This window comes from Heptranchias perlo, chromosome 32 (assembly GCF_035084215.1).
Source record: "Heptranchias perlo isolate sHepPer1 chromosome 32, sHepPer1.hap1, whole genome shotgun sequence".
Lineage (NCBI taxonomy): Eukaryota > Metazoa > Chordata > Chondrichthyes > Hexanchiformes > Hexanchidae > Heptranchias > Heptranchias perlo.
In genome coordinates, this window is record NC_090356.1 from 12,599,993 (window position 1) to 12,617,824 (window position 17,832).

The 17,832-nt window shown below is 42.7% G+C and overlaps 1 protein-coding gene across 6 annotated transcripts in view; it reads right to left on the minus strand.

Annotated features, from left to right (window-relative positions):
• The window catches only part of casz1 (castor zinc finger 1), a 276,456-nt gene that overhangs the window by 52,777 nt on the left and 205,847 nt on the right, over window positions 1–17,832 (minus strand). For 4 of the 6 annotated variants that reach the window (XM_067970383.1, XM_067970380.1, XM_067970382.1 and 1 more), the window contains exons 7-10: window positions 16,960–17,001; window positions 15,452–15,487; window positions 12,985–13,056; window positions 2,949–3,005 (exon numbers count right to left, since the gene is read on the minus strand). In XM_067970383.1, the coding sequence (XP_067826484.1) occupies window positions 2,949–3,005; window positions 12,985–13,056; window positions 15,452–15,487; window positions 16,960–17,001 (207 nt within the window). The remainder of the gene's footprint in view (window positions 1–2,948; window positions 3,006–12,984; window positions 13,057–15,451; window positions 15,488–16,959; window positions 17,002–17,832) is intronic. The other 2 variants (XM_067970381.1, XM_067970384.1) reach the window with 1 other exon arrangement.

The following is a 17,832-nucleotide window of genomic DNA, read 5'->3' on the forward strand; positions in this document are numbered from 1 at the left end:
TGCGCGCACAAGTTTGTTTCAGGCTGAAGCAAAATGGGTGTGATATAAAGGCAAGTCTTTTTCCAAAGTTAACCCTGTGCCTTCCCCTTTTGATACACCAACAGTCGTCTTCAGGTGAGAACATGTGCTGCTCTGGGCTACGCGTGTCTCTACAGCGTCAATCGTAACGCAGTAATGTTTTTACACTGTGCCCAAGTGTTTCTGGGTCAAATGTTGGCTGGCCTACATTCAAAGTGAAAACAAGCTGAGCTGTTACTTGAATAGAGACACCGTGGCTGGGTGTGTTACTGTCAATGGACTCAGCCAGGGATATCCTCAATCACCACAGCAGCAGTGTGAATTCAGACAAATACGGGTCAAGTGTATGTTGGGCTTCCTTATCGACTTAGCTTTGTGATTGTCGCCTCACATTGCCATTTGTAGTGCAGAAAGGCCACACTCTCAGCTTTACCTGCCCTCCCAATGCCGTCAGCTCAACAGTGGCAGGTGAGCTGGACCGACAAGAAGCTCTGGGACGAGAGTCTCTGCCCAATCGTTTGGGAGGCATGGGGGGGGGTCTGCAGCCCATGCTAGGGGATTAGTCTATACACGCACTCTGTGTGCTACAGTGATTGTTTCATAACATAATGTAACATGAAAAAGCTGGGAGACACTATAACCAAGATAATGATTAAAAGGTGCCGAATGCTGAAGAATGAATATTCTTCTCTCCTCCCCACCCCCACCCTCTCCGCCCAGCTTCCTGCCCTCTTGTCCTCCCCCATCCCATCTGGGAGGAGAAAGCAAGCAGGACAGTGGAATTCTTTATCAATGTCCGGCCAGCAGGAGGCGGACTAGCTACAGAGTGAGCCATCTGTACCAGCTTCCCTGAATTGAGACCCTCCTTTTCCTTGGTCCTCTAACCAAGAATTTCCAAACCTCGCTGTGCATGTGGCTGGTGAATGTGTCAGTCTCAGGATTTAAACCCCAGGTATGTAAAACAACCGTCTTTATCACCATGTTACCAAATCTGCTGCCTGAATCAGGTCTGATTTGTGCTAAACAAAATGTAGATAAAAGTTCACTACAACTGATACGATTTTTTTTTAAAACATATTTTCTTTCCAAACTACACTAGGCTTTGTCTCTTTTTCTTCTCTTTTTCAATGGTCACAAGACACTCTTAATTACCAAAATGACATTACTCGTGGCAAACAAGTATTGCGTGACTGGGCTGCGATCGCTGCCCATTCTCCGATAGTGAGAAGGAAAGCTGTCTGGATCTGGTCGTTGTCAGATGCAATATCAACAAGGAAAGGAAAAATAAAACCCTATAAAGCACGGGGATTTGCCACCTTGGTGACCCACATGTTGTGCTGTTATGAAGGTGCCACTGATCTCTTCATGCTTGTTGTCATTGCTGAGCAAACCGTAGATGGAAGCTAATTATTTGAATCAGATTTGGGTTTATGTAAAACTCAGGCCTGTAGCCGCCATTTTACTTGGCCGTTTTTAAAGCCGTTATTTGAATTTTAATCTGGGGAGGGTTAGATATTATACATTACTCATAGGAAGACCAGTTCTCTAACATCTATTTCAACCTTTTAATAATTACCTGTAGTATTATAACAATGCTATTAAGATGAGTGCCAGTGTGTAGTGAGTGCTGTTGCTAAGCTGGGAACGTAGCAACAGGCTCTGGTCTTGTGTTTTTTGTATTACAGGTGGCATAATAACAAGGTGCAGTCGGAGGCAACCGTATCGAGGACAAATGCCTCACAAATTGGGCCCTGCTGGTTCCTGGGGATACTGTTGCTAAGCTAATGATGTCACAATGAATATGCAACGTCTGTTGATCGGCAGCGTTCAGTCCTTAGTAACTGGCGAAAGGTTAGAGTTTACTAAAAAAAAAAGTGTTAAAGGTTAGAGGCGGTCAGCTGCCAACAGGCACGGGGCACCTCCGACTGTCTGCCACCCCCTCCTAAGCTTAAATGGTCTGACCTGCGAGGAGGCAATGGCATCGTCGGCCTATGAAACTATGGGTCACATCAAGTTGCACAAGCTAAACAGGGGGAGCCTACTATCCCATGTGGCTGCACTCCTCGGCAATCAGGCCTCTGTATTTACATTGCGGAGCCCAGCAGGCCTGCGGAGACCAGCACTTGATGAAAAATCGAGATTGGAAGGGAGTGGTGCATGGGGGAAGATTACTTTCTTTGGGCTGAGGATTGCCAACTCTGGTTGGATGTATTCCTAGAGGTTATCACATGATCTACTGCCTCCAACCGCCCCGCCCCCGCCCGTCAATCCTTGTGGCTTTCCACCTTTCCCCCGCCAATCGGAAAGCGAACAGACTCTTCGATACCTAATTGGACAATTCATGACTGTCAAACAGCCTTCTTTCCCATCTCCAATATTTTTATATCTAATAAGCGACAGCGTTCTGACCCAATGATTGTTCTCTAGGGTTGCTCACATCCTGGTGATAAATCCTTAATGCCTGGAGTCTCCAGGATAACCCTGGAGGGTTGGCAACCCCTACGTTGGACCAGAAGAGGGAGGTGGGGGGCAGGAGGGTGGTGGAGGGTTAAAGCTGCCTTTAGACTCCTCTCCTCTTAAAAAAAAAAGTCATGACGACCAAAGGGATTGCTCTATCAGTTGATGGTAAGGGATTATGGATGTTGTTGGTGTGCATTATAAGGCAGGCACAGGCCTCACTACAGAACACATCATACCTTAATTCACTTAAAGCTGCAGTGTCCCCATTTCAACAAATCTACTTGTTCATCTCTGTTGGACGATTTCATCAGCCCAAAGACAGCCAGCCGGCGTGTCCTTGAGCTGATGGTGCAGCAGCAGGAATGTAAGCAAAATGATTACTGCCGCGCGCAGTGTTACAGCTGCAACATCCCTTCCACTCATCACCTTCACAATTTCAGGTCATTTTCAGAAAATAAAAATCAACCAACCAGCAATCTCTGAGTAGATGGGGTGATTTGGGCTGGAGGCCGTCAGTAGGTAGATTACTGCAATAAAATATAAATAACTTTAAAACATCAAGCTCTCAGGAGGGAACAGTTCCAAAAAGAAAACAAAAGAGCCGGGGTGAGGGGGTGGGGTGGTGGTGGGGGGAATTGGTGTTATTTTACTGTTATATCGAGTTTTCAGAACAAGATTACAAAAGGGTGAAGAAAAGGGATACTGCAACTTTAAATAGATAATGGAAAGAGATCAGAGGGACTCAATGCAGAAATCTAGACAGGACACAATATCATAGGTTCTTATTAATTTAATATAGGTCAGTAAAGCCCCAGGAAAGAACTTGCAAAATCTCACTGTTGGGTTAGACGATTTAGACAGAGAGGATCCCTTGACCAGAACTTTCTGCAAAGGGATCTGAGGTTATCAAATTGCTGTCTGTCTCAATGAAGCGTTTTTTAAAATCTTAACGGCACATTATTTCTGTTGCTGCACAGTAATAAACCGTTTTCAGTAATATTAGCACTGTATTTATATATTTACAGGGGGTCTCTGGGGGTGTGCTAATATTTTCAGGGGGGCTCTGGGGGTGTGTTAACATTTTCAGGGGGGCTCTGGGGGTATGTAAATAGTTTCACGGGATCTCTGGGGGGGTGTGTTAATATTTTCCAAGAGTCTTTGGGGGTGTGTTACTATTTTCAGGGGGTCTCTGGTGGGGGGAGTTAATATTTTAAGGGGGTCGCTGGGGATGTGTTAATATTTGGAGGGGATCTCTGGGGGAGTGTTAATATTTGGAGGGGATCTCTGGGGGAGTGTTAATATTTGGAGGGGATCTCTGGGGGTGTGTTAATATTTGGAGGGATCTCTGGGGGTGTGTTAATATTTGGAGGGATCTCTGGGGGTGTGTTAATATTTGGAGGGGATCTATGGGAGTGTGTTAATATTTGGAGGGGATCTATGGGGGTGTGTTAGTATTTGGAGGGATCTCTGGGGGTGTGTTAGTATTTGAAGGGGATCTCTGGGGGTGTGTTAATATTTGGAGGGGATCTATGGGGGTGTGTTAGTACTTGAAGGGGATCTCTGGGGGTGTGTTAATATTTGGAGGGATCTCTGGGGGTGTGTTAATATTTGGAGGGAGTATACACAGATTTCGTGAAAACTATGGTGACCGAGAATGTTTGGGCACAAAAAAAATGGAAATGATTTGCCTATCACTTTAATATTCGGCATTCATTCATCTGTCCCACCTGCTGGGATCCATTTGAAGATCAGATTGCAGTTTAGAACATGGCCGTTAAAAAATGGAATGGGGAGTGGGGATGGATGGAGAATATTCCACACTGAGTTGCCACACTGGATGAAGAAAAAGGGAACTAATACTGTTTGTGAGGTGGAGGGGGGGGAGCTTCTGTTCGAATTATTACTGAGAAATACTAATAAATATAGAGCTGGTTTGTCAACAAAAGAGACTGAGAGACGCAGTTTGTTAGAATATTGTCCTTCCACTCTGTGACCTGGGTATAAATCCAGTCTGAGCTGACAACCTCCTCTCCCTTATGCCAGTAATGGTTCTAAAGTGAAATCAGTTTATCCACTTTCCAATCCAGCCTCCCATGGACACGAGTCTATAGCACAAAACTGTCCTCATAATTCATAATTCATAAGTGGCACATGGAAAATAGTAATTCATAATTTTGCACACTACTCATCAAACCTTCCCTGTAATTGTACTTCAAGCTGTCTGATACTGCTGCTGGGATTAGCTGAGAGGACAACTCGGGTCTATTAAAAAGGCAGCAAATTAGAGAAGCTTATTCACAAACACAATCGCCTTCCTAATGTTCTCAATCAGGTATTGCTGTCCTCAGGAATCCAGTGTGTGACATGGCACCTAATGAATACCAGTGTGTCTGCATTCACTGCATTCTGGGTGGTAATTACAGTGATGTCATGTAGCCAGTATTTGTGCTACACAATTTTCCAACTAGCTTGGAAAGAAAATATATGTCTTTTAAAATGGAAATAACTAATTCAATCATTGGATACACTTATCTAAAGAAAAAGTGACAAATAGATGGCACAAAGATGTAACTTATTAGTGTTCCAACAGGTAGGATGCAGTCTCATCCTGGCAATCCCCACATGGAGTGTTCCGTATCTTGATGCGTAATCAGGACATTGCAAGTGGAGGCCGGGAATGAAAATTGGAGAACTGAACCTGGCCTGTTCACATGCTGAACCCCGCCCTGTTCACATGCTGAACCCCGCCCTGTTCACATGCACTGCCTAACAACTGGTTGGAGGATCATGCAATGATATAATGAACACTTCGTCTGACTTCAGAGTACCTCTTTGATGAGGCACTGGGCACTAAAGTCAGGGAAGTTTAATGCCACTAGGACACCTTCACAGACATGAGAGGCCCCCATGAATAAAGAACAGCCTTGCAGGTCAGTAATTACAAAAAAAAAATCATCAAATTTGTGTCCTTACTTTATTGAGTGTATAAATTAAAGACCTTCTCTTAAAAAATAACCAGTGTCTGACAATGTATCAACTAGCAACAGGTTTAATCTTTGGCCAGTGCACTGAGGGTGGAATTCAGTCAGCAAAGATGCAGTTGCTGTGTGTGATATTTTAAAATGTTAAAAAAGTTATTTATTTTCATTCAACCTCAGGTTATAAAGAACTCTGAAACAAATTCAAGTGAGATTGTCATTGGTAGCACTGATTGTCTCTCTAGGCCTAGCACCATGATGACGTTCTAAGCTCAGTATCAGTGCAAGAAACAATGGGCAGTGCTGCAACGGCATCTGAATACATTCCTATTTAAACAGTTCGAATGCATGCTTGCATTTTGCATCAAAACCAAACCTCTTATTACTCCTATTTAAAGATTTGAAATGCTTCATTCATCTTTTTTCTAATGCCTGGTCATTTGCACTCCCATCTGATTTCTTGCCTTTGCTCTAATAGACCAGCTCCTATTTCAAGGGAAGGTCTGTTCCCTGATTGTCGTACTTGTAAAATAATAGTAATGTTCCAGGTGAGAGAGATTACTTCTTCTGTAAGATAATGGGGCAGAACATTTCTACTAACTGGGCAATTTGGCTAATATCTCCCACCTGGAACCTCTAAGTATCTACAATCAAAGAGCAGAGCTTTTCCCTGCAACTGGACTTGTTCTTTACAGATAAGACAAGTAAATTAGGCCGGCCCAGGGAGAGTTGCCAAATGACGTAAAATTAGACAAAGAGAAAAGTGAATGCAGGGGCTTGGGAATTTGGGCAACTTCCACTTCCGAATCTGTAAAAATGTTTTTTTGAAAATGGGAGCTTTGAAGGGTCTATGTCCAAAACGTTATCCTGTCTTTTCCCTTCACAGATGCTGTTGAACCTGCTCTATATTGCCAGCATTATCTGCTTTAGTTCATTTTCAGGACAACCACAGAGACTCCTCCATCAGAAGCTTCACCTGATTTGGGTTTTGTTGGACTTGGTTTGCCTGAGTTTGCAACGAATACGCAGTGTGTCAGAATGCGATGATACTGGAGAGCACAAAAAGAGACAGCTTGCAGCAAGTAAACTTAGTTTACAAACTCTCCACTTTTAATTTTAACAAAGTCTGGTTCTGTGGAAAGATGTACGGCAGACAGCAGGCTAGAGAGTGTCGTGATGATAAAGTGGACTATTATCCAGCATGCACTGCTGCACTTGGCTCAGTGCAATGGGAATGTAATTAAATAACTGCAATTTAAACTTTTCTAAATGGGACTGAATTTCTGATTAAATGAACACAAAACATTTCAACATTTAAAAAAAAACTTTCCCAAGAGGGTCTTTATGAGACAATAGATAACATTTTGTGTGTGATCACTAGAGTCGTAAATAATGAAAGAAGTAAAATTGTAATACTTGGATCAGAAGTTCTATAGACTGGAAGGGAATGGGAAGCAATTCCATCCACTGGAATTCCATAGAGTGAGAGGGAATGGGAAGAGAGATATCTTTTTGTCGGGACTCACTTTAACTTGGAGTGGAGCGTACACTAACCCAGTGTACAGTGGAATGTAATGAATGAGACATGACACCACACCAAAGTGTTTCCTTGTCCTGGGGATGGTTTAGGTTGGTGTGCACTGGTCATTTGGGGAGATCGCCTCAGTGTGCGATATAAACCATAAACGTGATTACAAAGAACGCATTCACGATGCCACTACAAATAATGAGCAGAGGAAATATTTCCCCCCTCGGTAACTCCCTTGGCCTGATGCCAACCCCTTTTTCAAATAATTATCTTCCACCCCTTTTTCTGTTCACAGTGGCCCCTTGTCACAATATGGTGCACCAAAGATGCAAAACCAGCTCAATTACTTCGTTTATTTACATTTTACACAACCACAACATTAAATTAAAGATGTACCTTTGTAACTGGAAAAGCAAGTTGTAACAAGATGCACAAATCCACCAGGGTCTTACAGTTGGCATGGGTTAGTAGGAATTACCAACAGTCTCTTTCAAACATCTCAATGCACCTTTCAGTTTTAAACAGCCATACAGGGTGGATTATATTTTTCCTTAGAACTCTTTATTTTCATATTTAAGTCCTAAATCCTTTACTAAATGATGTTATTGTATGTTGCCTTTTTATGACAATATTTATTTTGCATAACCGATAATCCCTCCATGGCTGAGATGCATTTGCTTTTTTTATATATAAAAAAAACAATTTGCTTCCCGCCCTTTCCCTGATCTGTTTTTCGCAATAAAGTCTTAAACAAGGAAAAATTATTGCATCATCCATAAAACTGTCATATCTGGAAATTGTAATTTGAAGGAATAAGGAACAACAGGAAATTAATGTTTATGGGTGTATCTGGGAAACTATTTGTTAAAGAAGGGGAATATATATATTTTTGACAATTCAGCTGACAGTTTGCACGAATTCGATGCCAGCTGCTCTCGTTAGTGCTCCCTGTGCACCCAGACTGGAGTGAGCCGTCAGTAAATCTGTTGATGTGGGTCTGTCAAACTTCACTCACTGCAAGGGCTTTTTTGGACAACATTCAAATGTAATTTCTTTTCTACGCATCTCCCTCTTTGCAAAGAGTAATGTAACTATTGTATTCAGATCCGCAGTCTCAGTGTTGTCACATAGGTAAGAAATGTAGGATGCTGTTTATTTTTTTAAAAAAGTTTTTCATGTGCTTTTATATGGGAGACACCATTGTGACAGTTATGGTGCTGGACTAGAAACCTAGAGGTCGTGGGTTCAAATCCCACCATGGAAAGGTGCAACAAATGAATTTAACAATTCGCGGGCTAAATTATGACAGCAGGACAGTGGTAAAAAACTGACCTGGTTCACTAATGTACTTCAGGGAAAGAAACCTGCTGCCCCTACACCTGACTTACTTGACGCTGAGCCACTCATGCAGCCTTGCCAGTGTCACCCACTTCCCAAGGACAAATAAAAGAAACATTTCAGGAGTTGGTTAGTGTATCGTATCCCTTGGTTACTGTGACTGTGTGTCAGGGAAAAAAATAACGAACAATAGTGGTGCACTGTCTACAGTGGCAACTTTAAATGGGGCCTAGTCTACCTATCCCCTTTGGAGGTTGCAGTTGGTATCTATTAATATATTAGAATGTCAAGCAATTTAAAGTGAACAATCTTTGAGGTGAATTAATTCCTGAAATTAGGGAGAAAGTTAAAAAGATTGAGAGTTGGAAAATGTAACTTTTTTGTGTCTGTGTAGGCTGTGCTTGCAGCTGGGAGGGAGGTACAGACCGATCTGTGGGCTTCAGCACAGCATCAAAGCCACTTCGCTATTCGTATCAGCTGTTGTGTTCATGCCTCTGGAGAGAGGATTGAGAGTTCAAACCTCACCTGGGAGATTTGAGAACTTCCATCTCATACTGAGACCCCCACACACCAGTGTTGGGGAACACCAACCTTCAGACTGTGGTGTTATCTTTGGTGGAGGATAGCAACCCCACTGCATTAATTGCAAACTACAGGGGATGACCCTGTCCTAACTCAAACACATAAGAAAACCTTCCTGGAACCCTACTCCTCCCAGAGCCTTAATTTAAAATGAGACAAGCAGTCTCATTGGGCTAGCCTGATTAAACACTTGCAAGTAATAACTGGACAGCAGACGGAACAACTAAAGCTCAGCTACTGTTTCCACCTCCTCTCAGTGCTTCCCAGACAGCCCAGTTTAGACCTCAAGGCACGATAGTATTGGTGACTCGCATGTCATGTGTCTTCACTGCTTCACCCACTACGAGACTTGGCCGTCCCTGATATTGCATCTTTAAATTCCCATTCCTTATCAATCTTCCGATCCTTCTCATTTTGCTAAACTTCAAAGGATTCTTCCAGCAGACACTGCTCGTCAGTAAGTAACTGCAAGCAGTTAAATTTAAACAGGCATGTTTAAAGTCACTATAAAACTTGCCAGTAGCTACTGTAGTATTCATTTCAAATGCTGGGCCCTCTAACCTTGATGTAATGAATATTTTAAACTGACTTTAGCAAAGCATATGCTTGTTTATCCTCCACACTAGGTATTTTTGCCATCAAATTGAAGCTTTCTTTGCTGCCTCATGCCAGAATGTTATGCGATAGCCAAGAGTGGAAATGCACTCTCAGTGCACTCTCAGACTCATTACATATTGACAATGATGATTGTCGAAACCCCCTCAATTATAATGAAAAACATACAAATAAACATTTGGATTGTCGCTGCCAAAAGCACCATCTGCCAAAGCAGTAAAATCCACAGGAAAAAGCTAACTAAGAGATTTTTTTTAAAAAGGAGATTACCCCATGGTTGCTTTTTAGTGATCACACTGCAGAGTTCATTTAGCTAATTGAATACCAAAGCTTCTGCGTTTTGGGCACATTAAACAGTTTTAAAGGAAAAAAAAAACCACATGAAATGCAGTTCTCATTTTATGATGGCATTGGCCTCTGGACAATTTCATCTCCACTGCATCAGTCTAATTGGCTGATTATATTCGCTGACAATTAAATATTAACGATGTAATGACACAGTGATTGCTACAGATCTCAAATGACTACAATACAGGCATTTTGATATGTGAAAAAAAATCTCCAGTGCGGAGGGTGACGTAAAATCATTTGAATAAACACGGAGATAAGGGGAGCAGCACAAACGTCAAAATACCCAGTCGTAAGATTTGGGTGTTTTTTTTTCCCTTCTTGAAATCTAGATGCCTCATCAAATTAGAGGCAATTTTTCGAGGGCTAGTCTCAAACCTTCCTGTGGCATAAGATCCACACAACGGCGATTGCCCTGTCTGAGTGCTTTAAATAAGGAAATTGAAACAGAATCGCAGCTTATCTCGTGCCAGGCCGACCATCAACGCGGAGATGTTTAGACAAATTTTATGCATTATGCAGAGCAAATATCAAAACAGAGGTCTTGGCAGATGCAAGGGAGGCCTCATTAGAAATTCCTTAATTAAATCTTCGTTCTAAATGGAATCAGCTCCTGGATTTTTTTTTCCAGGCTAACTGTTTCTGTTTGCTGCAAATATTTAGTTAAACTCGCATCGAGAACGCATTTCTTTTTCTACAAGGTCCTAACCCTGAAATAAATACAGCAGGCTGATCTGATATGAAAATGTGACGTTTTCAGTGCGTTGCACAGCCAAAGCTAAAATCAAGAAAAACAATCCTTTCCTGTTCATTCTCTGTAGCAAAATGTTACAAATAAGACTGTGGTGTATGAGTTCTATAAGTTGTGGTAGATATTTTGACGCCTGCATTTTATAGGTATTTATTCTAGTCATTGTTGTGACTTTGTACAGGTTCAGCTCCATTAAAGGTGGGGATCAGCTCACCGCTGTAATGGTTTTGCTCTCCTCTATGTTATGCGCAGTTGCATGGCTCAGCTATAGCTTGCACGCTTTTGCATTTTTCTGGATCAGGAGCTACAGGTACAGTTCCAAGTGCCCCAATTCCCAACAGCAGGACTAATATTGGCATCGTGATCTCAACAATGGCATCTGATCCTAACAGCAGTGCCCCTACAAGTCCAATGCTGACAGTCCATTTTCCTAAAAGCAATGCCAATGCAGCAACGACCACACGCAGCCACCATGCCATTATAGGCTATGGCTCCAGCCACAATGCTAATGCCAGTACTGACTCTCCTACTTCGATCCCTCAATAGTAATGCCAGGACATTTCCAGTGCTGGTACTTTGATCTGAAACAGCAAGGTCAGCATAGGTCTCGGCATCCATCTCCTCAGTCCTCCAACAGCAGTGTGTCAGTACAGGGCTGTCCGGGTGGGCAGGCAGAGCAATGGTTTGATTCAAGCAAACACTAGATTCTCTTGCAAGTTCCAAGATAACCAATCCAGTCAGTTTTGAGCCGATCACAATTGATAGAGCAATGAGTCTCTCACACAATGATCCCAGCAGTGCAGGATTGAATTGGACAGAAGGGGCAAAATGTATAGGCCTCCCGAGCTCAGCTTGGGATAGAAGAACGGGTTGGCCCTGTGCATTCTATTTTACTGACTTGGAGTCAATCCAACAATCCAACAATTATCTGTTTGGTTCTTGGGCATAATGAAAGTTTCAACTGGAGCCAAGTTGGCTTTACTGTAACTACTATGTTCACCTGAGGCAGTACGTGATATGATCAATCGCTGTAAAATATATAGGGGCCAATTTTCATGCCCTGCCCTCTCCCAGTGCCTGATGCTGGCAGAAAGAGAAGGAAATTGGGCCTGCAGTTGTGTATTGGGCTTCTGCCATTCGGGCCTTCTCTCTGCTGATGATCAGCAGCCAATATGTCCCAAGAAAATTAAAATGTCAACTTACCTGCCCATGTTTGGCCTGTCCCAGGTCCTCTGCAGGTCTTCTGGTCAGTGAGGGTCCAGGGAGCAGGACATAATACCAGCTTTCACTGATCTAGGGCATCCATTGAGTGGAGTCTCAGGAAAATGAGGCAGGGGGCTGGGAACGCCCCTCCCACCTTATTTGCTTACCTGCAACGGACCTGTGCCTATGCCAGGTGCAGGCCCAACTCCAGCTCCTGCTCTGCCCCCACAGGGAAGCCCCGGATAATCCCAGGGCAACGTAAAGGGGTGGAGACCGAGCAAAAGGGGAAATGGGAGAATCGTCCCGTTACACTCTGTGGGGGGTCATTTTGATTTTGGATTATAGTGAAATATCTTCAATAGAAATGAAAATTGGGAGAGGAGTTTTAACGGGGGGGGGGGGGGGGGGGGGCCGAGCTGATATCGCCCTTTTTATACTGTCGTCCAAAGTCAAAATGATCTCCTGTGTGTGAAGCTCAGGAAAACTTCTCTAAACAGTCTCGATTTCATTAAAATTTAGTTCTCCGCAGCTTCCACCTGGAAATGACTAAAGCTGCGTTCCTTATTGGGCTGAATGTGAGGTGAAGCCCGTCAGTTTGAGTATGCTGTTGACATACAAACACCATAGATAACAAAAGCCACCACCCTTGTTATTGAAACAGCTCGGTTTGAGAATGATTCTCTTAGAATTGTTTCTTTTTCTTGGTTGAGCTCAGTGCTCCCCACCACACGTCCCAGTCTGAGAAAAGTATCCTCCCATCCACCCACCCACCCCCCGTCACCCGATGCACAACTGTGATATCTGCATTTCTAACTCACGATCCTTATGGCCTCACTGACTTAAGGTTAGCAGGTTTGAGGACAATTTTGTGCTGTGGACTAGCCTTCACTGACAACTGTATCCCCTTCAAGTAGGACTTTAAACATGCGTCAGATGGAGACCTTGCAGCCATGTATCTGGCTGGACTCAGAAGTTGAAGGAACAGTGTTCAAACATGCTGCATCATCTAGTCTTCTATTCTATGACAATCTCCATACAAAATATGTCAATTGATATGTTTTGCAAATTACTGAATCACTTTGAAATGCAGCCAATACAGAACAATAAAAACAGGTTGTGTTTCCTTAAAAAAACCTTTTCTATATAATATAATATTTGCATACCTGGCAATGTACTTCTGGTAAATATTCACATCATCAGTAATAGCACCTGGCTTCTCTGATGACAATCCATTCCTAATTTTTTTTCAAAAGTAAAAAAAATGTAATGTTAGATTTGAATAGGTTTCACATTTGAAAAAAATATATAAACTGACAGGACGTATCTGAGAGTCTCTGGTTATTTCATGCTCTGTCTTTCTGTCTTAGACTCTATGTTACAGTTTCTAGATGTTTTAGTGTCTAAGTACTGAAACTTCACATTAATTATAGATTTAGAGCAGGAACATTATGAAAACAATTCATGTCAAACTTTAACCCTTTGATGACGATGATCACGTTTCTCTCTCCCTCTAAATTAGAACCATTTACAGATTGAACAATATTTAGTCAGAGATGAATTCTACACAGTGATGTAGTTTCAATTTGTTTTTAAGGTGCACCCAAAACAAGGCCCCCCCCCAATCAAACGAGAGCTCATACACCTCGGTAATTGTTGCTGGCCTCTAATATACATAGGCTGTTAGTGTTCGTGTCGATCTGTGGAAAATGTCTGGAATTGCTCCAGAGATGGGTGAAGGAACCAGCCATAATGAATAATAATGGGCGTGTGACATTCCAGATGTACCAGCACAATAGATATTTTATGTCACAAATGTAAAATTACAGGAAGATATGCAAATTCTGACATAAGACAGACATTGAATATGATTCTTATATAATGTTTCTGCATTGTGATGCCTACATTTTTCAATTCTACTTTACATTCAGTTTCCATTATGAAGTAGATTTTCAATTACTAACGCAATGTTTTAAAATGACATAATTTGAGTCATATTTCCTTTGTGCACCAGGTGTAGTGAAATCATAAACATGTACTTTACAAATTACCCACAGTGCACAGAGGAAACCTTCCTCAAAGCGTCTTTGTTATCCTAATTTTTAAAAGATTTTGTTTGAATTACCAAATAATATTTAAAACCCACAAAGAAATATTTCAACCATTTTCATTTCATAAAAATAAAGATGGCTTCACTTTCACCCTGTTTTCTGTTGCGTTCCATATTGGGATATGCCCAGTACATGACTGTATCCCTGGGTTTGACGTGTCTTACTTAGGTGCCAGCAACTAACTATAGTGAAATCTCCAGTGATTTGTTTTGATCAGCTGGCTTCTTGGCAACCTCTCCCCCCCACACCCCCCATAATCCCATCTCCGTGTTTAAGAGTTTCCAAACCAAAATACTGATAAATCCCTCTAAGTAAGGTGTCCATTTGCCTGATATGGAGTAGATACTCTCTCCCCGTAGGAACACCACCCACTTACAGAATGGCAATAGCCAAGCTCAGTGATAGTGCATAGGAAAAGTGATGAGATTTAGTCAGCTTGGCTCAGTGATAGCACTCTTGCTCCTGAGTTAGCAGGCTGTGGGATTAAGCCCCACTCCAGGATTTAAGCACTTAATCTAAGGCGATACTTAAGTGCAGCACTGAGGGAGTGCTGGATTGTCAAAGGTGCTGATCTTTGGATGAGGCATTAAAGCGAGCCTCCTCTGCCTGTTCAGGTGCACATAAAAGAAAAATCACACTTCAGAGAACAGCAGGGTGTTCTCCTGGTATCCTGGCCAACATTAATCTCTCAACCAACACCGCCAAATCAGATTGGGGTAGAAATTTGTATGTGTGTGCCCATTTGTCAGGTACAATCTGCACAGGCAATAGTCGAACTGCCAAATTCGTGGGGCCCATTTTTTAGGCATCCCACTTGAATGTGTAAATTAGAGGCCGAATGCCTGTTAAAGGACCCCTTTGACAAGATCATTGAATCATAGAATGATAGGCTGCTGAATTTGTCTACAAAAAATGTGACTACACTTCAAAAGCACTGAATTGGCCGTGAAGCACTTTGGGATGTCCAGAGGGTGTGAAGGACATTATATAAAATGCAAGTTCTTTTTGCTTTCCTTTCTTCTTCTGAAACGTCACAGAGCCCCGGTGAGTTCCTGGTATTTGTCCAGCTAGGGTCAACTGACCTGCTAGTTCCACTGGCTTGTGGGTCTGCTGGAGATGTTTGGGAACAATCCCAGCCCTAATGAGAGGTCAATCCCCCTCCCAGGTCCCATCGATAAGGCAGTAGATGGTCAAATATCAACAAGACCCTGCAGTGCTTTGAGACATCCTGAGGTCATGAAAGGCGCTGTATAAATGCAAGTTCTTTTCTTTAATGTGAACTTGTCTGGCTCAGGAATGAAATGGACAAGTCAGCCACAGAGAATTGGCTCAGTTCCAACCCCCATCACCAATCTGTCATCCAGAAGCTAAATTAACTCTTAAGAGACTCCCCCAACATAGCTTCTCCCCCAAGGAGGATGAAAGTCTGCACTTAATGCCTTAGAATTGCTTACTCTCTCATAAACTCCCTCCCACCCCAAACCGCATATGCTCATACAGTCTCATTTTTACAGGCACTTACCGGTTAACTGCAGACACATTCAAACTGGGCAGCCTTCTGCAGAGAAATAAATACACAGATATAAGCCTCCCACAAATGCACTTTGCAAATATTGTTTTTCTTTCTCCCTTTCTTTTCCTTGGGTTTTCCTGGGCTAGCTACTATTGCTGGACCAAGAGGACTGGAATGCTGATCGGTCCCTTGCTACTAGACCTCTGCCATTTGAGCTCGAAAGGAAGTTCAGGAGCATGGCCTCAGCAATCCAATTTATTGGTTTTCTCCCCAAGGCATTGCCTCTTGATCAGGTCCATTTTCCACAGGTCGCTGGCAGCCCAATGGGACTTGGCCCAAGTGGCCATTCGTGTGTCAGTGAGAACTAGCACGCAGCTGAAGGGAAAGGCCCAACTGTGTTCTTGCCTGATGTACACACATACACTTTCCAGCAGGAGTCACTGGCTAGCAATCAGGAATGGGAACACTGTCCAATTTCCCTTCCCTATTCCAGGTCCAACTGTACCACCTCATCTGCTGCCCCCAGCTGAGATCAACCAGCTCAGGTAATTAACTCGGGGCTTTGTGATTTGTATGACCTTAGTGCCACAGTGAGCAGTGTCTTTACAAATCAGGCCATTGGAATGTTCCTCCATCCGATCTTCTATATTCTATTGTCCCTCCATGGGAAAGCTCGCGGCCTCTGCATTGCCCCACCCCTGATGACATGGCTGAAATCGTGAACTTGCCCTGTGGACAAGTGCCGGCATTAAAGTCTGCATTATTTCCATTTTATAGCAAAACATGTTCGTGCTGAGCTGCCGCACTGTATATCTTCATGAACTTGCAATAGCAAGATCGGGAAAACAATAGAAAAGGGAACATTTTTCACCACAGCAATAAGAGGAAGTTTTTGGCCAGAAAATCCTACTGTACATATTCTTCACTAGAATTAACTTCTTTTCCTGTCAAAATACAAACCCTGTATACAAGCCACATTTTACACTGTGCCAATGAAACAAAGATCCTCTACTGTTTCTCCATAGTATGATGACCATTAATAATTATTTTACGCTGAAACGGACTGCATACTTGACACTGTAGTGTTTCTTTAGAAATCATAAATCAATATATCTATTTAAATATGTGAATAGTCAAATATGAACAGTGCACATATCCTGGAATATGAAGTGTACATTCCTAATGCACAGCTCTACAACAATATGGCAGTTGAGGTGTCCAAAAATGTGCCTGAAAAATATTAAGCATTTGCACATTTTTGAAAATGTTACCAAAAAAAAGCACTTGTACATTTTTACAGCTGGAAAGGACAGTCAATACTTGAAGAGTTAAACTCATTACAATAATTTTTCTTAGCCGTATTGCCACAATCATAAAACGCAATTACAGTAATGGACCACTGTTAGAGAAGGTCATGAGCAGCATGCTAAGACTTTGAAGGACTCACTTCCTTAAACAATTACAGTTAAAGCTGTAGAGCTTACGGGTGAAATAGGTAAAGATCGTAAAATACATACCCAACACAGTCATCCAATAAAGGTTCCCCTTTGGAAAGGCGGCTGTTTGAGAAATTTAAAACGGAGTTAATAACACTCTTGTTTTTGAACTTGAGCTGAAGGTCAGTAAATGTGAGACAACTTTTCTGTCACAGTGACCTCGGCAAAGTACCACAGACATTAAATAACTGAAGAACTAAAACACTAATGTAAGTGAAGATGAAAGCAATTTTTTTCAACTAGCACTGAGACCTCCTCAGATCCACTCTCCTGCCTGCTCGGTCAGCCCAAGGACCACCTGAAATAGGCAGACAGGCACAGCTTTCACTCCCAGCAGACAGAAGATGCTTTCCCATCCATGATAAAGCCCTACCCCTCCCATTAGATTTATGAGGATTAAACGCCTATGGGAGTGAGTCACGTAGAGTGCGTCGTGTAGAGTGCACGATGTTGAGTGCATTGTGAAAGAGCGACTCGTAGGGGGCGACCCGTAGGCCACGTGATGCAGGGTGCGACATGTAAAGTGTGACATATAGAGTGCGTGATGTTGAGTGCATTGTGTAGGCGGTGACTCGTAGGGGGCGACTCGTAGGGAGGCGTGACGTTGGCTGTGTGACGCAGGCCGCGACATATAAAGTGCATGATGTAGAGTACAATATGCAGAGTGTGTGATGTAGAGAGTGACATGTAGAGAGTGACATGTAGAGAGCGTGACGTACTGGCTCCATGGAAAATTGGGGAAGGACCCAAGCAGTGCGTGCCCACGTCTTCCATACAAGTCCCCCCTGAAACACCACACCACATCGAGGCAGAGGCAGGTGTTGGCCGATGAATGAGACTTTGTTTCAGTGGTTTCTGACACTTGTCTTGCAGTGTTTATTCATCTGCACGGTT